Below are 22607 nucleotides of genomic sequence, written 5' to 3' on the forward strand. Positions count from 1 at the left end.
TAAGTGAACACATCCTTACGGATATCCACCGGCATATCCTCCACTCATAATGAGGGCAGTCAACGGGTTTATGAGTTCCTGCTCTCTCTGTCCCATCAAGGCCATAAAGAGATCAACCCTCGCAGTTTCTTATCGCAACACAGCAGCTTCAACACGTTTCCTCCTCAGCCCAAAAGCAGGTGCCATTCAATCACCACCTAATGTATGGCATCGGCGCAGCACAGCGCTCTTAATTATGGAGATTTTGTTTTAATTAAGATCCTGAAATGCCAGAGGGTAACGTGCAGTATCGCACTTTGATGTGTTTCCATTCTGACTAATTCAATTAAAGACAGCAAGAACAACACACGAGAATGTTTATTTGGATTAAAAAAAAGAAGAAGAAATGGTTTCACATATGATAATATAAATCAAAGAAGGTTAAATCATTCTAGAAGATACTGTTGTTCCTCATTCTTTGTCCACCATGAAAGCGTCTTATTTAACAGCTTGAATTAAACGGTTAAGAAATATTGTAATCAATGAAATATAAATGAAAATAACACAATTAGAAATGAACACTGCAATGTTACACAGAAAAAAAAATCATGGGAAAATTAAAAGACCACAACGGAGCTCCTTCGTTGAATTAGTCTTGATAAAAGCAAGCTACAAACATAGACAATCAGTTTGCGCATTCACATGTTTATTGTTTTATCTCTGCTTTTTTTTCTGGTTAATTATTCATAGCAGTGAATAAACAACCTTCATGTTTTCAATAGTTGATATATAGTTGTCAGCAAAGCAAATATTCAGTTTATTCACAATGAAAAAAGTGAAAGATTGCTCCGAAGCTGCAGAGATGGGTTGATTTTTTTAAGCCAGTAAGTACGAGGATCATTTTTGTCAGTGTGAGCAGGTAGATGCATAGTTTGTGTGCACTGGAGGGTGTGCGTGTGTGCTGGTTTATGTGATAACATTTGGGCCACGGCGTCCTGTTCTCTCGTGAATGTTAGAGATCTTCAGGGCGATGGCAATAAGAGGACCTAGTACCACCTGCAGAGAGAGAGGACACTTTTGAGCAAAGATAATACCAATATGCTGAAACTTGAAGGAATATCCCAGAATGAAACCAGCCCCTACATCAGTTATTGGATGGTATGGAGTTTAAACTTTCATTGGGGACCAAACGGATGTTTTTCAAAGCAGTTTTTAGCTTGAATGAAATGTATGTTTCTGGTAAAAATTTGAATAAATTGAGGGGTGCCAGCACATGGGCAACCGAACTCAAAATAAGCTGCTATTTTTAAGCTGCAAAAGAGGAGGATAGCTTTCACAGAACTGGATCAACACCTATATATTAATGACAAAGCCAGAAAGCAGGGACCATGAACTCTTGTTACACACTTTTTGTACACTACAATGAGTACATATATATTTGGCTTGTCTGTATATGCTCTATCCATACTTCCATTTCATCTGAAAGACATTGTTGATTCTGGTCAGAGGTTTAAAAAAGCCATTTACTTTGGCATAAGTCAATTGCTCCAAATGCTGACTATGATTGACATTTTATTGCAAGAGCATAGTCTGTTCAACTCAAAATACAAACGTACATTTGTTTTAACCCTTTAAAGCCAGATGTTTCTTATAAGATACATAAACTTCTGAGATCTCTGCACCACCCCCATAATCAGAAAAAATAAAAAGAGATCTACACAATTAAAAAAAGAGAAATAAAGTAATAAAAAAAATAATAATAATAATTAAATCACATCACCCAATGCACTTAAAATGACAAAAATAACGATTTAGAAGCTGCTAAAAAAAACAAAAGACTGGGGGTGTTTTTAAGTTTAATATATAATAAAAACTTCAAATTAAAAAAACAATAGGGTTTTCTGTATATTATGGCATTTGTCAGGCTTTAAATGTATAACTCTTATATGTTCCTTCAAGTGAATAGAATATATCACTCACTGGAAAACAAGACTCCTGTATCTGTCATGCCAAATGAAAAACATGTTATTGTTCTGTCCCACTGGAAAAACACTGGTAAACTGATGTTGTTTAGTCAATATTTAGTACCAACTTACATTTTATTAAACTTTCCTTAAGATTTTAAATCTGATTTTCATTTAATTTCATTTGTGCTGAAACGGGTACATAAAAGATCTAATTACTTTTTCCACCACTAACTGAAGCTCTAAGATCAAACTACTAATGACCATTTCCTCATGTGGACCTGGACTAAGCCTGATCTGTATTTTATCACACAAAGAAATAATGTCATATTAGGACATAAAAACACAAGCAGACAAAAAGACTGCAGAGGAGAAAACCTAGTCAGACATTTGTTCTCCTAAACCTTTAAAAATATGTCAGATCTTTACAGAGGTTTGGTTATTTTGTCTGCAAGTTCATGTCACAAGGTACAGGTAATTCGATGAGAAATTGTGTGGCGCTCAGGTGAAGAAGCCAACAATGTTAAATAATTATATAATGACATCGGTTCATTTTAACTCATTATTTTTGCCCCTTCATTCCACTTGGCTGTGCTATGAAATACAACACATACGGCCTTAACTACAGTGTAAAACAATGTCAACTTGGACTGAACATATAAACGCACACTACCTGTGGGTGTATAAATGGTGGTGTATAAATGTACATAATGTACAGTGGTTTATGTAGGTTATCTCTAATCGAGATGGATAAGCCTAATAAGTAATTGTCTGCGTCATACATTCTAGATAATGGGCAGATTGATTAGAGGATGAATTTATGATAAAAAAAATTAATGATCCAAGGGTTCAAGGTGCCACGTCACGGCACTACAAGCAAAACTACGATTTATCTATTAGATATAATTCAATTGCAAGGAAACTACAAACATTATTCATTTCACAAGCTTTCATCTAACATTATACACATGTAACTTTTTTAAATGTCTTTAACGTACAATGTACTTCTGTTCTCTATATTTTCTGAAGTGTTTTAAGTGTCCACTTGCCATGCGACATGTGCAAGACAAATATTCTTGATTTGATAAGATTTAAAATAAAACCTAAACAGCATCGGTGCTACTCATGGAAAGGTTTGCTGTGTCCTGGGAAATCTTGGTCTGGACTCGATGAGTTCATCCATTTTTCCTAACTACAATAAACAAGGCTCCACATTTTTTATAAGTTAGGATATCACTTTGATACAATAAAATAAAATCAACAAATTATTAGTTATTGGAATTGAAAGAAGTAATACTTTAATATAAAAATGTGATACTTGTTTCTATGACATCGTCAGCTGTGTTCTGATTTACAGATGAAAGAAAGTTAAAAGCAAAACGTGTTTGTTAGTGCCATTTGGTTAAAAGGCCAAACCCAAATAGTGTCATAACTTCAGATTTACAACCTTTGACGATGTTTAAAGTACACAACGTAACCCAATATTTCTAACCACACGAGATCACACAGTTCCAAAACTTTCCAAAGTCTACAGGTCAATCAGCTTTAATAGTTCCGCTTGAAGTTGCATGACACAATCATGATGAGGCTATAATAGCATTCCTGCAGCGGCATCATAACTTGGTTTACACTTCATAAAGACAAGGCAAAAACAATGACAACTGAGCGACAGTAGCTAAGGGTCTGTGATCAAATCGAGTTTTACAATAAATGTGCAGGAAAGAAAGAAAATTGAGTGTTTTTCAGCAGCGAACAGTTTGTGCACGTTAAGAGCGAGGTTGAGTAAAACACACTTGAGTAAAGGACACAACACTGGAGACGCACACAAAGACAAGCTTGGCAGACAAACTCTATTGTCATTAGCATATCAACAACAGAGGATGTTACCTTGGACATGTTAATGTGAAGGAGCGTCAGGGATTAAACTGGCTGAGTTGCTCTTGTTCACCTGAGTCACCTCACCTGCCTACACTGCATGTGACACCTTCGGCTCAGTTGTTTATTTACAACACTCCCCTCTCTCTGTTACCCTTCCAACTTTTCAACACAGTCCTCTGATTTGAATTTTATAATGCATGCAAGAGTATAATCTAATTTTGATGCTGACTGTTTAATTCAATTTAGTTCAGTTTAATTACACACTCACCTGGGTCTCTCTGTTGTGTCTCTCTGGGTCTCTCTCGAAGCTCTCGGCATAAATACGGATGGTGGCACCCGTTCCCCCACCGCTCCCGCTCATCCGAAACACCAGACGGGATGCATCAGTGAAGATAATCCTTAAACCCTAGAAATAAAAACAAACCATGTATTTTACTCAGTCAATTCCTTAGCGTAAACAAACAGATATCACAATTTGACGGGGTGTAAAGATCATATAAAATGTACCAAAATGGAATTCAATTCTTTTTGCAACTAGTTGACTAATTTGTTTATTTTATACTAGTGTATTTATATTTCTATGTTCAGCACTTTGGTCAGTGGTTGCCGTTTTTAATGTGCTTTCTAAATAAAGTTGGCTTGGCTTGGCTTAACTAGTTGAAAAATCTGTGCCATATCCATAACTGAATATAAAGTTATTATGAACATCATATAAATATAAACATAGATACAGAGGTGTCAAGTAACAAAGTACAAATACTTCGTTACCTTACTTAAGTAGAAATTTTGGTTATCTATACTTCACTGGAGTAATTATTTTTCAGACGACTTTTTACTTTTACTCCTTACATTTTCACGCAATTATCTGTACTTTTTACTCCTTACATTTTAAAAACAGCCTTGTTACTCTATTTCATTTCGGCCTTTAAAAAAAAACTATCCAGTTAAATTGCGTCATCCGGATAGAGTGAATTTGGTTGTGGTTGTGGCACGGATGTTCTTGTCCAGTTTTGTTCTTACATCCGTTCCCTCAGATTCCTGCAACTAAACTTGGATGTACATTCCAATAAAGGTTAGGATAAATGATAACATGCCTCTGAAGTTTGACTTTTTGCACCATTACAATACTTATAGGCAACTAGTCATCATATCATCTGCTCTCTGAAACACATGTTGATGCTCAATAGTACACATATATGGTTCTTTAATATATTTGCATTATACTAAGATGCATTCATTTTCAATGGCTTTTGTCCTTAATGGCTTTTTTCCCCCTTATATTACTTTTACTTTTATACTTTAAGTAGTTTTGAAACCAGTACTTTTATACTTTCACTTGAGTAAAAAACTTGAGTTGATACTTCAACTTCTACAGGAGTATTTTTAAACTCTAGCATCTATACTTCCACCTGAGTAATGAATGTGAATACTTTTGACACCTCTGGATAAAGTATGCCAGTTCCGTTTGAACACGTGGTTTCTTTTGGTTGCAGTAACAACAAGTATCCACTAGATGTCCCTATCTGCATGTGTTTTGTTCTGAGTTCAAATTGTAACTCTTTACTTTGTAAACGTCCTACCTTTTAAGTTGTAGAAAGTCATAACTACAGTATCAAAGCATTATTCTAATAGGAATCCTGTAACCCTTCATTAAATTCAAGGATGACAAGGATGACGCTGTTTGGTTAAGCAACTCATAGCTGTTGTATTGCTTTAGTTTCTCTGACATGAATGTAGAACTTCTGTCTAAACCACAATAAAATATCACTTTTCATAGGTCAAACCAGCATCTTTTTTCCTTATCTAAGCTTAACTTTAAAGATTGAATACTGTTTCTTTAGCAATGGGGTAATTCCTCAACATCTCTTTTATATATTTGGAAGATTATAGTCAGACAGATGTGTACTGATGCTTATCTATCCTAAATTCCAAAGTTAGCTGTAATTGTGCTGTGCTCCACTGTTTACAGTAGAAAAATAAATGCTGTGGACCTGTTTAAAATAACTTTAGCAATGGGGAAGACGTTAAATTCAGAAGTCAGAGCACAGGGGGAGGAGAAACAACAAAGATTAGAGATGTCAATCCACCTGCAAAGCTATCTGTCTGGAGCGTGTCAACTCATCTCTAACAATAGATTAGCAGTTATCAGAGCTTTGATTGATGCTTGCTAAAAACACTAGCCGCTGCAGAGCTCGGAGGTTAAGATTAGAGCACGTACATAGTATTTAAATGATGTGTGTTGTGTTTATAAATGTGTATGTGAACGTAATTTGAAGTTGTTTGCATTCCAACCAAAAATAATTATTTTGATCTCCAACGACTGGCTCTGAGCTGGAACCAAAAGTGAGATCATGATGACATCAGTGGGTGTGCTACAAGTTGGACATGGAGGATGTGCAGCGCCCTCCACAGTTGATGCATCCTAGATTACAGTGGTCTTGCTCAAAACTACTTTGATTCTGGAACGGTTCATGATAGCGCCAAGGTTCCTGAAAACAAGCACCGCTATACAGTATTCAATGGAGAAGTTGCCTGAGAGACGACACGCAAAGCTAACTAACATCACAAAGGTAACACAAGTAGCTAGACAGACGTAGCTGAAGACAAAACTAAATCTATTTCTTGTCCATTGATTCTCCCTCATGAGCTGTCTCTAAATGGAAAACAGCAACCAAAATGAGCATTGTTCCTGGTAATGGTATTACAGGTAAATAACACTAAAAACAATGTGCAGAATCTTTCAAATTCATGTGAAATGAGCACAGGAGCAAATGACAAAAGGCTGCCATGCCACTTCTGTGTAGCTCCCCCAAGGTCTGTCTTGTGCATTTGTGGCTGAGTGCGTTTGTGTCGGCACGCCAACTTTTCCCCCTGCAATAGGAGGCTGCAAGTGGGATGACAGCTGTGATAATTCTGTCCAGGGAGGAATGTGCGTTGTAAAAACATTCACTGGGGGTGACTGGGTTGCTGAGGATTTACCATTTTGAGGTGACTGACTAACTAGGTATGGATATGCTGCGTCTACAGTAACGCAGTGAAGTACTGAAGCGGTATAGCCAGCTGGACGGCGGGCAGGCATTGTCACTTCTTGATGCTGTATCGGGTGAAGTGGACTGACTGAGGGAGATGCCAGAAAATACAAGTGTGAAAACAGGGAGGCTGTGAAAGGTTGTGCATGTGTTCACACATATGCACAAACACAAGAGAACATTTGTACACTGTAATAAACACAATAGTGTGTCGTTGTTGAAGAGACCTAAACCTGACAAAAAGATGAGCCTGTAACATAAATGGTCAAAGTTTATTGTCTCGATGTGACTGCAAGTCCATATTATGTTTCTAAACTCCTGAATACCTGTAGATGAATGAGTGGGTGTGAAAGTGTGTGTGTAGTATTAGGTTGGGCAGAAGCTGAGAAGCACTGGCGCCAGGGGTTTCCACACATTTTTGGGTAGAACAGAGGAGTCAGCTGGGTAAACTTCACAGAGAACAAGTGGGAGGCACAGAGAGTGACAGGAAGGATACACTGGCCCAGCGAGTTATCAGTGTTTGCAGATATTTGCAGATATCTGCTGCATATTTTCTGCTCGCATGTATGTGTTTATGGTTTGAAATGGAAGATCGACAGTCGTGTCCAAACATGGAGCCTTTCAGTGGGTGGTCTGGAGTCTGAGTGTATAAAACCGAGGAAAGAAGGGTAAAAAAGTGTGAGACATCTGGAATGAAAGAGCTTTCGGGGTCTCACTTTGTAGTTGGGATCTTAAGTTTCACCACCCATCCAGTTGCGAGGGATCAGTCTCATTTTTGAGAAATTGGTTATAGTTAAAATGAGAAAAAAATACAAAAAATAAAGTATATATTGTCCCCTTTCTTCAGACAAAAAAAATTATGTAGCACGTTCATTCAGAAAAATCACCAAAGTAAAGTGAAGATAGTCATCGGCTGTCATAAGTCATGAGTGAGGACGAAACAAAAAAAATCTGCAGTAGTTCCCTGGAAATCTGATTAGTATCTAATAAAATAGTATTGATACTTAATCCACAGTCACACCTCTGATGTCTTTTGATTTCGTTGGGCGGCTACAGTGCAGTCTCAGATACCAGAAGCTTTGGCAAAACACCAGTATTTCCAAAACAGATGAGAACAGATTGACTGAGCACGATATCTGACAAAAGAAGAAAAAACAGGCGAGACCATAGCTGGTCTAACTATAATTATATAGTTACATCTTACACCAAATTTCTAGGTGTAGTGACCATCTAAATATTGATTCTAAATATTGATGTGCTATGTTTAAGAGTTTTTTTTTTGTTTAGTTTTTTTGGGGTGGGGGTGGGTGTGTGTGTGCGTGTGGGGGGGGGGGGGGGGGGGGGGGGGGGGGTGTTGTGTGTGGGGTGGGGGGGGGTGTAGGGGGGGTTACTTGCATCACACATATGGAACCTTTCACAGGGGAAGCAAGTTTAGCCCACAAGTAATATGTAATGCACTTAGGAATAAAACACTTAGCATTTAACTTACTGTGTAAAACTCTGAAAGACCCTAGTCTTGTCATTTCATCAAAGTTAAAATCTCTGCTTTGAAGAAAAAATCTTCATGTGATATAAACAAAGAGTGTACTGATAATATCAAAGGTCGACCGATTGATTGGTTGGCTGATAATTTGCCATTATTTGGCATTAGGCATAGAAAACATCAATACTGTATAAAAACAGATAATGTTTTAGATCCACCTTAGGTAACCACAACGTAACAAGTAATCCAACTAGCTGAGGAAAATAAATCCATTTAACACAAAATAACATGAGCAAGTCCACTTATGTTGTGCACCAGTTAGCCATTGAGTCTGTGTCTCTCTTCTCTCTGTTCTTCATTCTCTCTGTCTGATCTCTCTTCTCCTGCTCTGCCCAGCCGGCCTTCAGCAGGAGGGTCCCCCTTATGAGCCAGGTTCTGCTCAAGAGTTTTTCCTTGCCACTGTTTGGCTTGAGGTTTCTCTCCCACTAGGGGGAGTTTTCTTCTTTGCCATTGTTTATGTTTATGTAATAATTGCTCGAGGTCATGTTCTGGGTCTTTGGAAAGCGCTTAGAGACAACTTCTTGTAATAGATGCTATATAAATAAAATTGAATTGACTTTTTTGAAGTTTTTTGGTACATTTTTCATGGTACATTCTACCAAAATAATCATTTAGAGAAAACACATCTAATTATTTCTGCTCTGCTTGTAAACTGGTTCCACAGGGCTCAATACTGGGGTCCAGTTCTCTTCGTGTAAACCCTCGATTTACCGTCTGTATGTGAGAAATGTGACATTGTAATACATGATGATGACACATTTATCCTCGGTCATGGAAAGAACATCAGAGGAGGTTTCAAAAAAGTTATAAGATGCTATGTCATTGGTTACACATTGGCTTAAAAATTCCTTTCTAAGGCTTAATTTGTCAAAAATAATCTCTGAATAACAACATGAATGTTAAAACCAGATGTTTTCATCTCTGGACAGAGACTACAGGTCATCACAGAATATAAATATTTTGGACTACATTCAATCTTCAGCTTAAAAAAAAAGTTCAGTTGATTAAACTTCAGATTCACCAGGGACTTTCTCTCAAGTGAAGACGAGAAAATCTACTTTTTCTCCATGGCTCTGTCTCATATCACATACTGTCTGGTAACCTGATCCAATGCACATACATCAGCAATTAAACCAATGAAAGTATCATACAAACAAGCAGTTGAAACATTCGTACAGCTGAGGCAAGAAAAATTTAGGATGGTGCATGGTTCATCCCCTCCTCAACTGTCTAGTTTCATGAATACAGCTACCACAAGGACCGATAGAAGACATAATCCCACTGAGAGAACTTGCATTCAGTCAGGCCGACTCTTCCTTCAGGGCATCTCATCCATGGAATTCAGTAGACAGCCAAACATTTGTACAGTGATGCTTGCGTTATTATTTAATTAATTGTGCAATAGTGGAATATTGTCTTTGGGTGTCATTTAACTTTGTATTATGTGGTGTTTTTTTTAATTTTTTTTGCTTTATTGCTTTATTATATTGCTGTTTTTTATTTATTTTAGGTCAATGCTTAACAACTGGTGAGTGGGCTACCAATGAAAATTAGCCTTCCAGCTTACTCAGGTGCATTTACATTTGTAACATTTGTTATATCGTCCCTTGTCGAATAGCCAAATAAATTAGAATAAAAAAGGTAATTTTGTCACGTAACATCCAACATTAACAACCTTCCCCCACTGACCTGGTTCCGTGCCACTGTACCATCCACGGGGTCGATGTACTCAAAGTTTTCGGCCCGCTCCACACCGTAAATGTAGTCCCCCACCGCAAACTTCTGATTGCCGAATGCTTTATCTGAGATTACTGCCTCCAGGTCCCTCATCAGGTAAAATGCGCCACGTGGGTCCAGGCCTTCATAGTCAAATCTGACAATCAAAAAACACAAAACACAAATATGAAAAATTAACAAAATTGAACTCACAGCTGACATCAGAAAACAGTACCGGTAGTTCTTTTCTTTCCTTTCATGGGTTTTTGCAGATTCTTTTCTCTTGTACATTTTGAAGGTGATCTAATTTAAAATAGATAATCAACAATTAACTTGAGCTATTTACTGTATTGCCATGTTACCTTTTGCCCTTAATTGTCAGAGAGCAGCTAATGAACAGAAGGAGGGACAGAGCTGGTTGGATAGGCACATGGAAGAGAGAGCTGACTGAATATATATTTCAGAGACATCACTCAGCTGGTCACCTGCAGAAGTAGTTACGTCCAAACTTGGCCCAGTGCTCTCTGACGATTTGCTCCACACCTTGATTCCTGGCAGCCATGATGGACAACCACACCAGCACCGACCACAAGCCATCCTTCTCACGAATGTGATCTGAACCTGAAACAGACAGAAAAATGCCACAACTGATGAGAAACTTTTTTTCATATCGAAGCATAATATGAATCTGAGTGTCCAATTCATCATTGTTTTGTGTTGGTTTTCAGCCCTTCAACTCAACATAACAAACGATACAGGAAGAAAATGAATGAAAGAAACCTGTTTCTGTCAAGAAATGTTTTAGCAATTATGGAAAAAGAAATATCTATAACCATTTGGATGATAATATTTAACACAAACTGGACATCCTTTCTATGTTGTCGGTGCAGCATTTGTGAACTGACTAAGCTAAAATAGAGTATCAGTGGGAGTTTAACATAACACAAATAATAGTTTTTATATCCAACCATGTGTTGTAAATTTAAACAGTTTTAACAGTGTGTAAACCTAAATAGCGAATGAAAATGAAATATAATGAGAAACATATTGGAGAAATCAAAGTACTGGAGGAACCATTTATAACTTCCTATAGAGAGGCTGTAAGACAGAGACCGCATACAAAAAAACAAACACACATGCTCACACTCATTCCTAAGGGCAATTCAGAATCACCAGTTAACTTGACATATATGTTTTTGGACTGTGGTACGAAGCCGGAGTGCCTGGAGAGCATGCTAACTTCACACAGACGGGCCCCTGCCAGGAGTCCACCCAGGGACCCAGTGAACAGTACTGACCACAAACCACCGTGGCACATTTTTGTCTTTGCAAAACTTCAAAATAATGAGATTTAAAAGGAGATAATTAGCTTGAGTGAAATGTTAAGTGTAACTTAGCGGGCTTCAAAGCTGGTGGTAAGTCGCATGCTTTCTTCCCCTAAAGGTTCAAAACATTTGTTCTTGGAAGTCATAATTTCACGTTCCTAATTGAAAGTTTCAACAGGAATGCTACGTCAGGTTGGAATTCCTGGTTAGAAATTCAGAAAACCTCACCTACCCTAAAGTTTTATTTCATTTTATTCACATCAATCAGACTGTTTGCTTTTTGACTGTCAGCTTTTTATCAGTTGATGTATTGCTGTGTTGATTGTGTGTGCTATTGTGATGCAATGTGTAGCATTCTGATGAATCAGTGTTGCTAGCCTGATGTTTGGAAAGGTTCATGTCCGGCAAGTGTCAATGGTTTTCTGACTTCCCCACTGGAACGAAGTCCCCATAGTTGTGATGTCCTTCCCAGTTCTGACCTCTGAACTAAATCCGCTGCGGCATAACAGATCCATGCTAGTTATTAGCCCTGGTTTTAAGTCTTTTTTCCAAGATAAAATGAGAGTTTCGTTTTCTCTTTAGATTGTTTTGACTGTACTGCATAAAATTAGACTTTGGTTTGAAGTGAAAAGAAAGACCAGACAATTGGAGCTGGAAAGATTCTGCATGGTAGAAAATAGTTTTACTGTTAGCATTTTACTTGTTACAATAAAAACAGAGCCCTCTAATGATGTATTGATCAGTTATTTACACTGTTGTCCATAAAGTTGGAATACAACATTTTATACATCTTCTTGTGAAATGAATGCAAATCAAATAAAGAATAAAATAGAGGAATGTTTGTGAAAATAACTTCATGGGCAACAATCTAAAAGTGAATATATAATGGTTTTTCAAATTACCTCAATATCTATCTCAGCCGCTTGTAACTGAAGATGGGGATGTGATGGAGATGAAGTTAAACATCCAAATGGATATAATGTCTCTTGATTGTCCACCCCATACTCGGTCATGGAAGCATGTGACTCCAGTCTCACAGCAGAGCTATCAGTGTTTTTTTCAGAGACAGCTGCACAGCAAGCTGTAGCAAGGTAGCTCTTAAGGTTTTACACTGTGCCAGTAATGTTTCCATGCAAGAGTTTGAAGTGGAACATGGACAGAGTTGCTCAAACCACAAATAAAAACCTTAAATGTACAAATTAACATTATGTTTCTTTTAAGGAATGAAAATAATAGTTTAAATTTTTTTTTCCTCACCAAACTCACACACAAACAAGATAATAATCCCCCTAGTAATTATTTTGGTTAATTTTCTCTTTTCCTGAATGAGCCTCCATGAAATGCACGAAAGAACTCCTGCACAGCAAAGTCTGACACAAGGGACTAAATTTACACTGTTCAGGCTGTGTGTGTGTCTTTGAGAGTTGGTAAAGAGCAGGACTGGTGTACAGCCCCTGATGATTTACTCTGCAGGGCTCACTCTTAGCTTTTTTGCCTTACAAGGATAGACAACGAGTGAGCTCCCACAGTTCTCTTTGCTCTCCAAATCTCTGCTCTTTAACCCATCTCTCGCCCTCGTCGATACTTTTCATATTTGGACTCTCCCACATTCTAATGTTTCTCTTCTCTTCTCTTATCTCCCGTTTACACCACAAGACATTTTCCTTCTCACTTTGACTTTGTCTGATAGTGAAGTTCTGTTCCTAAATGAGTCAATAAGAGGAAAATAAGGACAAAAACAAAGACTACAGTCAGATCAGTGAGACAAAGGACAGTGTAATAGACCCCGGATAACCAGGGGTAAAAAGATGAAGATCAGAAACAGATACATAATGTACAATTTGTGCCACATTTATATTCTCTGACCAGCTATCTGAGTCTCTGCAACAGCACTTATTAAAAATATTTCGACTGGAGGTCTGTCGGCATGCTGCAGTGATTCAGGGAGCCCTTGTCTCCTTTTATAGAAAAAGAATGGAGATTATTTACACATGCAGTTAGGGTCACAGCCCTCTCATCTATTAGACAGCTCTGACTGAAGCTACAGGCAGTGTGGATTTACCACTTACAACTTAAGACCTGAAATAGACTGAAAAAGAGAGTCAAATTTGTGATTAATAGCCGTCATCTGAAAATTGGTTACGATACGATTCAACTTCTGACGTTTCTTGTCCATATAGTTCTTTGTGTAGTGATTTTATGACATAAGTGAATATTAGAATAAGTAAAACCGTCATAATGTCCGACGAAACTGCCAAAATGAGAATTTGGTGGGGGTGGGGTTGGTGGCATACTGACAGCTCCGGCAGCAGCTGGCTAGAACAGTCCTCCAGCTATGGCCTCGTTTAAGGCACCTCAACAACAGTTGCTGCATAGGAGAGGGGATTTTTTAGTGACACGCCTACTCAAATTTTCCAAGTCAGTCCAGGGATTTGAAGCCATGACCTTCTCTTCGCAACACAAAGGGCTGACTCCTGCGTTTGGATTCACCAGATTTCGGTGTGTGGGACACATAGCTTTTTTATGAATGTCTCATGTTTAAATTGAACAGATTCACTACAAATGATCATACCTGTCCCAAAGCTCTCCTCCCCACAGAGGGAACAACGCCCAGAATCCATCAGGTTTCCGAAGTACCTCCAGCCTGTGGGGGTTTCATACAGTGCCATTTTCATGGATTTGGCTACCCTATAAGTATACAACAAATGAAAGAGAGAAACTTAAACAAAGCTTGTAATTGTGCTTAGAGACACGACAGTGTATTCATTTCTCCCTAATATCTCACCTTAGACCTTTTGATAAACATATACAGGTATATTCCTCATAATTTTAGTGACCTTTGAAATAAAGCAAACCAAATGTTGAAGGACAGGCCTAATCTGCCAGGAGCTCATCCCATAACTTAATAAGGTAAAAGAGAGCAGGAACAAAGCGAGTCAACCGTTTCGCTGCCGTTCACTTTGAATGTTAGTCAACTAGGGAAAAAAGAGAGGGAGTTTGCATCTATGTATCTATGTGTGTGTGTCTGTTTCACAGGTGGAAGGAAGGAGAAAATAAATCTTTTCTGCGTCAATTTACAGAGCCGTAACTGTTAGATACAGGGAAATTACAGTGATGTGATTTATGGAGTTCCTCCCAGTTCTACGGAGCATTTATTTGTTTCTTTGCTCTAAACTGTTTTGGTCCGCTGTCACTGCTCTGGCATCACATTTTCCACCAACAACAGGCAGCTGTTCTAAGCAAAAAAAAAGCTCAGATAAACACTGAACACTACCTGCTTAACTGCAAACAACTAGCTGATGCACGTAGTGGAGCAGCTGAACGGTGATGTTGTGCTGTATCCTGTTTGCATTTTTGTTTGTTTTTTAAAGGAAGAACTTCATTTTTTTATCACAATGATTTCCGGAACAGGTTATCATGTTTTTTTTTTGTTTTTTTTTTTTGCATTTTGTGAAGTGCAACTGTTTTCCAGCACCAAGAGCCAGCTTTGGAGCCGGGGGTAAGCACACCAAACGTAGTAAAACTGGATTCCCCCCTGGATGTCTCTCTTATGCGCATGTCCAGGTTGCGATTTGTGAAAAAACCAGAGGGGGGGGGTAATTTTGAGAAATATTTTTATTCAGAAAAATTACCACACAACAGTGGTCCAACAGTATAGGCTATATGAAAACGTGTTTCTTGTGTAAACATTACACTTAAGCTACATAACGTACCCGGTAGGCCTATTTTGAACATGAACTGAACCACTGCATTTGCAGAAATATTTTCTCCTAATATTGTTTTTAAATGAGCCAAATAAAAATAAATAAACAAAATTAATATTTTTCTAATTCTTTTTCGATATCAGTTTAACAGAAAACATGGGAGCTCTCCTCAGCCGGGGAGATACTGCTGTCCACCATTCGATCAGCAATGTCAGATCTTGTTTCATCTTCTGTCGCATTTTTTCTCTGGATTTTTGGTTGTGATCCTGTAAAATATGAAGATATGCTGCTCTGGATTCTTTTCATTTTTTCATTCATTTGACAGACTGTATCTTTTATTTTGGCGAGCCGGAAGTCGGATCTTTGGAATGCAAGAAAATCCGGTTGGTTTTCAAAATAAAACTGCTTTCTGTGGGCGCGACTCGCTCCCAGTATCAAAATCACAGCACAAGCAGAATGAACACGGACTCTGTGTATTTTGGTTGTTATTACTTGTTAATAATTACGATGTAATGGTGAAAATACTTTGGGTGGGGGGGATAAATTTTGTCCCCACCGAGGATAAAAATAATTCAGCAGAGGGTAGGACGTGTAAACCAGAGGGGGGAAAATCCCCACCATCCCCAGCAGCAAATCGCACCCTGCGCATGTCCAACCATGGGGAGGTCCTGAGACAGAAGTACGACACACTGGAGAGCTTATGTCTCTCGTTGGCATGGAAACACCTCAGTATCCTCTCCAGAAGAGCTGGAGGAGGTGGTCAGGGAGAGGGTGGTCAGGGCTGCTGCCCTGACCTAGTGGCACAAACACATGTTTGCAGTTTTCAGCTCAGAGGCTCTCTCTACAGGTGTGGAGGTTCAGTTGCTTTTGTACAATGTTGTACATTAGAATGTGTCTCTTTCGCTGATTCAACTCAATGGACCATTAACAAACTTGTGCAGACCTTGATGACAAGCTGTTGATGAACCATTCATTTGAAGGTTTGTTGAAGTAAGGAAACGTATAAAACATGCAGGCGGCAGCCGAACCGGGTAACACTGGCCAAAGGTTACTCTTGTTTGGTCTTTTACTTGGTAACTCACTGAATTTCTCTTCCATCTTTACTCAAAAGTCTTTTAGTCATTTTGACCATGATGTGGTATAATAGCAGCTGCTTCCATTGTTGATGATGTGTGACATATTGTCGTAAAGCAATACACAGTTGTTGCAAGAGATGACCAGAGTTAGATAAAACTAACTAAATAAAATCAAATATTCAGAGAACTGAGGCACTCATGAGGGTAAGATTAATAAAATGCCTTTATTATTGCATGGCTAATCCATTAAAAACGTGTCTACGCGTTTCAGCCAAACTGACCTTCGTCAGGACAAAAGTGAAAAGTTTTTTATTAATCTTAAAAGTCATTTTATTAATCTTACCCTCATGAGTGCCTCAGTTCTCTGTCTACAACAATTTATGGATCTCTCCGACTGAAGAGCACCTGAGGGATACTATTTTTGCAAATACCCAAGCAGCACTCCATGCACCGCGTTCCTGTCTGAAAATCAAATATTAATTTAAATAAAACTAAAATATTCACATTAAACAACTCCTTGCTAGTATAATATTTTGAAACATTGATGTGGCTTTTGTGATTTTCTTTTTTCCTGTTTTCTTCAGATTCTTTTTCATTCCACTGTTGCAGTGTTTTGCACCTCCAGGCCAGCTAAAACTCATGACCTCAGTATTTATAAAATCCAAATGAAGGGGCAGTTCACAGGGGCTGTATGTGGATCGATAACAAATAACCTTTGTTTTATCACTAGAATAATTCATTTCTAACATTTGACATTTGACTATCAAGTACATCTGTAGTTTCGCACTTAGCTCAAAATATAAACAAAAAGGCCAAGCAACCTGCTTTAATCATAAAACAAATCATGAACCAGAAAACCCACTTATGACTTTGCAGAGCAAGTGATAGCTAGAAAACCTGCTTACAGAGATGTTTAATTTTTGACAAAGATGAATCTAGGGAATGCTTCCTGCTTCTCACAGATTCCTCCTCAATCCCAACATCATCTACATATCATCAACAATATAAACTCACGTCCCTTAGCTAAGAACTTCTGGACAAAATATTCAACTCAACAAAGCAGATGGTTCAGCCAAAGATACAAAAATATGGACCTGTCAAGCTGTGGGAATCCGCAGTGTGATGTATGTGCATGTGGGGGCTTTTAAGTGGTGGCACACAAATCCCCATAATCATCGTGGGCATAAATAAATCCCACAGTGCCCTGTGCAGTTGTTTACAAGAGGATGGGTTAAATTACCATATAAGAATAAACCAGCTTTATCCATCTCTGGGGATACAAGTTCTGGAGCGGAAGGCCTGGCATTCCTAAAAACAAAACAAACTCTGACTCTCTGAGGAGCCTGTGACATTTAAAATTTCACATCCTCGGCCAACATAAGCGGCAAATCTGACTGTAGCAGCGCTCATTTTTTAAATGTGAGGACAGAACCGTGTGAGAATCATGTTTTCCTAAGTTAGATTATTGCAACAGTTGAGTTTAAACTTAACAACACACGAAATAACTGGGAGAAATAAAATATTTTTGTTGCTTCATATGTGTTATACATATAACCATTAAGGGATCGTAAGCCAGTGTTCTCATAGAGATGGTCCCAAGCCCAGATAAATTGGGAGGGTTGTGACGCACAAAACCCATGCCAAAATTAAAATGTGGGACATGATGATCCGCTGTGGCGATTCCCTAAAGGGAAAAGCACCATACTCTAAGACCAGGGACACTTTCAGGAACTGCTGCCAAAAAGAGACTTGCTATCGCACGTTTTTGTATTTAGAGCTGTATTTAATGCTTTTAAGTATATTTGTGACTTCTGAGGCTCTACGCTCAATCATGTCCATTTTCTCATATTATAGAGAAGAACCAAGGTTCTCCCTTTGCCTGCGGGGTTGCAGCAGGAAGGGCACCCAGTATAAAACTGGACCAAATCAATGCGCGGACTATGATCCGCTGTGGTGACCCCTTCAAGAAGGATTAAGCCCAGATTGTTGATTATACAGAAGAACCAAGGTAAATACGAGAAACAAACTTAGCATACAATCAAGAAAATACCAAATGAGGTGAACACAAACACTGACAGTGTGTCAACAAAGAAGCTGAACTCCAAAAACCTTTTTTTTTTTTTTTAAATGAGGCAGCCGGACTTCACGAAGATGCTAAATTAATTCTAAAACAATGATCCTCAGAAACCCTCACTCATATATAATCAATGAGTTGCATGTACGAGGTTAGGATTTGGTTACTGTGGTGTAATTTCCTCCTAAAAAGGCATATGTAGGATATGATATGTGTGGTATAAAATGAATAAGTCCTGAAGTGCTGTAAATGTAACTCAACATCAATCAGAAGCCGTTGTATGTAGAAGTATTGGACGCAGATTGGCCGGCATCTGGGAGAGTGAAAAAGATTGAAAGGGGCATAATTGGATCTCCTCAAAGCTAAAAACACACCCGCAAAGTTGGATTTAAAGGATGACGCTCAGCTCTGCAGAACTGCTCAAGAATTTTAACCTGTGTTAAGGAATAAAAATCTTCGAAGACTCTAGTGTTTGATTCACTTAGTGTCCTTCTTCAGAAGAAGTTTGAAAACTTAGAAATATTGATAACAGAAAATGATTTAGACAATTGAACAAAGGTGTGGACCTCTGAGCAGAAAGCCAACGGTCCACCATCGGGTCTTCAGACCGGCCCGGAAAATCCTGATCATTGCCTTTACCTTAACAGTCTGTTCTCTGTGGTGCTATGGTGCACAAACCGACACAAAATATGACCTCACAAGGAAAACGTTATTTATAATCATTATCTAATCGTTTCATTTCCCAATTTGTCATCTTTGTATTTGTCTGTTTTGAATATAAATAGATACTGAGGACTCTAGTGATGGGGGACATTTCTCTACAACTACAGTGTGAAATATGGCCAGCCTCTGGCCTTGGCTTGATGTTTTACCAAACATAGCATTAAGTGGCCTTGCCCTTCACCTCCCCCTGTGAAGAGGGCTCAGTCGGGACTCAAAGGGCTCAGAAAGGCATTTGCACAAAAAGTACAGCGTACTTGCGCTTTGTCTAAGTTTGACCTGAAACATTTCTGGTAAAAACAAAAAGTAAATAGTAATTTGCTGTACAAGACATCACTGAAAACACTTAGAGAAATTAGATTAAATCTAAGTGTAGTTGAAACAGCAATAAATACTGACGGTTGGCAGTAAATTCATAATCTAATAATCTATCAAACACAGACTAAAGGTCTATGCTTGATATAGTTTATCATAAAGAAATAGTCTATTAGGAAGGAAAGCACGCGTGCTGGGTTGTGTTTGTCTTGGCTACCTTCTACATCTTGGTTCTTGTCCAAACAGAGTTGTGTAATACAGCATGTGAGCCTGATGACAGCGTTTCTGTTTCTCTTGCTATGTTTTTCTTCTTTTTTTTTTTTAGCATTTTCAGTTTTAACTAAATGTTTGAAGTTGCTAATGCCGACACTGAGCTCAAATTGAGTCAATGTCTGTCTTCCTGGCACTCGTTTACTGTAGAAGTATAAAAATATTGTGATTTTTAATAATTTCTTTTACATCACGTATTAATTCCAAAGTCAACATAAAAAAATTATATTTTCTTCAGACACCTTAAAGATTGTGTCATAGCACCCCTTTGAGTTTATACTTTGCTGTATGTTGTTTTTACAGATCATTCTTCATCAAGATAATATCTACCTTCACTCCCCCCACAGCCAGAACTACTAAAGCAGAGGCAGATGTTTCCCCTACCAAAATCTCTGTCAACCCACGAATGATAGATTTAACATCTAGGACCTCCATCCTCCTGTCCAACTCATCCAATCAATTTCCTGCATGACAAAACATCCTCTGACAACCTGAACACACTGTATTCTTTATCTTCATTCCTTATAAACACACAGACCCCCCTCCCACATCATCACATTCATCAAAGTTTGTACAACAAAGTGTGCTCGACTATCTCTAAACAGATAGCAGGGAGGGCAGCTACGTCCAAAGTCTAGACAACAACCCTCCTAAAGAGGCTCATACATGGGCAGGTCCAGCATCCAGCGACACACCGTTAAGTACTTCAACACTTCCCGGACTGTGTCAAAGACATGCAGACATGTGCATCAGTGTGACATTAGGATTTTAAGTGGCAGTTGTGTCGCTGAAAGCTGGACAAAGTGACAGTGTCCTGCAACGATGTCAGTGATTTTCAGTAGGCGACTGCAGAACAAGAGGAAGGTGCAGGGCGCCTCGCTTTAGAGTCAACAACCCAAAGTATTCTGGAAAAATTTTGACTAACGAGAAAAAAAAGATATCATCTTTTATAACACAATTAGTATCCGACAAAGCTCTTTAGAGGGCTCAGGGCATGAATTTTTAACCATTAGCTCCAAAAGACATCAGTGTGCAAGGTTATCTTATTTCTCAGCAGATTACACAGTAAGTTGAAGTTTCCAGGAAATTAAATTTGTACTATCATCATTACAAAGAGGGCAAATATTTAAAAAAAATTGATATTTTTAGTAGCTAATAAGAAGACTGTTTTATCTACAGTAAGAGTGTTAGTGCTGCATGAGAGGTGAATGGCTCTGGGCTGCAGAGGGACATGTGACATTTTGGCCTCAGATTGTGTGTGTGTGTGTGTGTGTGTGTGTGTGTGTGTGTGTGTGTGTGTGTGTGTGTGTGTGTGTGTGTGTGTGTGTGTGTGTGTGTGTGTGTGTGTGTGTGTGTGTGTATGAGATGAGATGAGGTAGGGTTGACATGGGAGGTGGTAAAAGCGAGGGCGTCCTTCGATGGAATCATTGCATTTGACATCATAAGACAGCTTTAGGCCAGGACCAACGCAACACCGCCCAATAATACTATATGTGTGTGTGTATGTGTGTGTGTGTGTGTGTGCGTGAGTTTTTGAATCTGAATGCAAACAGGAAACGAATAATTATGTGATACAAGATCCAACTTCACATATTGCCGTAACTGTGAAAACCGGAGAGAGGAGGAGTGGTAGTGAGGTCACTTCCTTAATAATGTCTCATAGTGCTTACACACAGCAATGCACGTACACACTCTTATTCTCACACACACACGCACGCACGCACACACACTCAGGGATACATGGCCATTCAACAATGCACAGGCCTGGAATCTCCTATTCTGGAATCTCCAGCATTTACGATTGTAGTAAAACAACAATGTGACATAAATCAGAGCACCAAGAAATAGGCTTATAAAAACAGTGACTTAGAGTCTATTTCTTTCCAATTTAAAATAAAAGAGTGGGTCTGCATTTCACACAATATGATTAATGACTAATTTGCATAGCTTGCTTAATATTTAGCTCTTAAAACATAATGTAATAATAAACCATTTGGATTTAAAAAAACAATAATTCAGAGTGTGACTGGACATTATGTCTACAAATCAACTAACACAAACAATCCCACTCACACACTTATCCAAACCACTTTCTACAATCTTCACATAACAGCAAAGTGTTCAGAAGTCAAGAAATAAATGAGTAGGGTGAAACCTTTATACTATCATGATGTCAATTATTTGCATATTAGGACAGTGAAATGTATTTAGAGATCAAGTTCATTGATACATTCAAAGCATTGACAAATAGATAGCAAGCGGTGAACAATTCTTTTATATGTAGAGACTTTTCACATTTAGAATGCTGAAATGATCTTGGTAATATAATTAACTGCATGCATCTTTTTTTAGTTCGCTCAGCGTAAATAGATGACCTGCTTCCCTTGAACCATGTTCTGTCCAAGTCTCAGTCGAGGGGCCGTGCTGGGATCTCCTACTGGAATGGTATTAATGGGGATTACTGTAGCTCAGATGAGGCTTGTAAAGTACTTACAAACAATACTAGAGTAAAAGTTCAAGTATCTTACCAGAAAATGACTTTAATGAAAGTTAAAGTCACCTATGAGAATTTTACTCTGGTAAAAGTCTGGAATTATAAGCAAACCTACAAAAAAAAGGGAGTGGTTTGAACATTATTTAGCACATATTTGCCTCCCCATCAAGCGAGCCAGATATCTGAAAGGCTGGCAGATGTTAAGGGACCCTGATATTGTGGCTTCATTAAATTAATAATAATATAACCTACTTTGATGTGTTTCTTCGGGTTGGACAGAAAGATCCTGAACTACCATTATTTCAGTGACTTTGAATAGCTATAAAAAGCACTTGTGTTGTAAATATGGCCCCAGGTGTGCAGCGTTATCATCTTCGCCACCATCACGGTCACTTCACAACTGCTGTGGTCTTAACTCGTAATAGAGTCAGCAGTGCCAGCAGGTGTTTCCATGACCATTATGGAAACAGTCACTGTCAACGAGACGTGCCTGCACATGCTGCTTTATTAGCTTTGGCAT

At 38.5% G+C, this 22607-nt stretch overlaps 1 protein-coding gene across 1 annotated transcript in view; it reads right to left on the reverse strand.

Annotated features, from left to right (window-relative positions):
* Nucleotides 1-339: 339 nt before the first annotated feature.
* pgm5 (phosphoglucomutase 5) overlaps nt 340-22607 on the reverse strand; it is a 32071-nt gene continuing 9803 nt past the window's right edge. The window contains exons 7-11 of the mRNA XM_061729343.1: nt 14007-14122; nt 10595-10730; nt 10083-10266; nt 4090-4227; nt 340-1035 (exon numbers count right to left, since the gene is read on the reverse strand). Coding sequence (XP_061585327.1) covers nt 946-1035; nt 4090-4227; nt 10083-10266; nt 10595-10730; nt 14007-14122 — 664 coding nt within the window. The 3' untranslated portion in view covers nt 340-945. The remainder of the gene's footprint in view (nt 1036-4089; nt 4228-10082; nt 10267-10594; nt 10731-14006; nt 14123-22607) is intronic.

The sequence above is a fragment of the Cololabis saira genome, chromosome 9 (genome assembly GCF_033807715.1).
Source record: "Cololabis saira isolate AMF1-May2022 chromosome 9, fColSai1.1, whole genome shotgun sequence".
Taxonomy (NCBI): domain Eukaryota; kingdom Metazoa; phylum Chordata; class Actinopteri; order Beloniformes; family Belonidae; genus Cololabis; species Cololabis saira.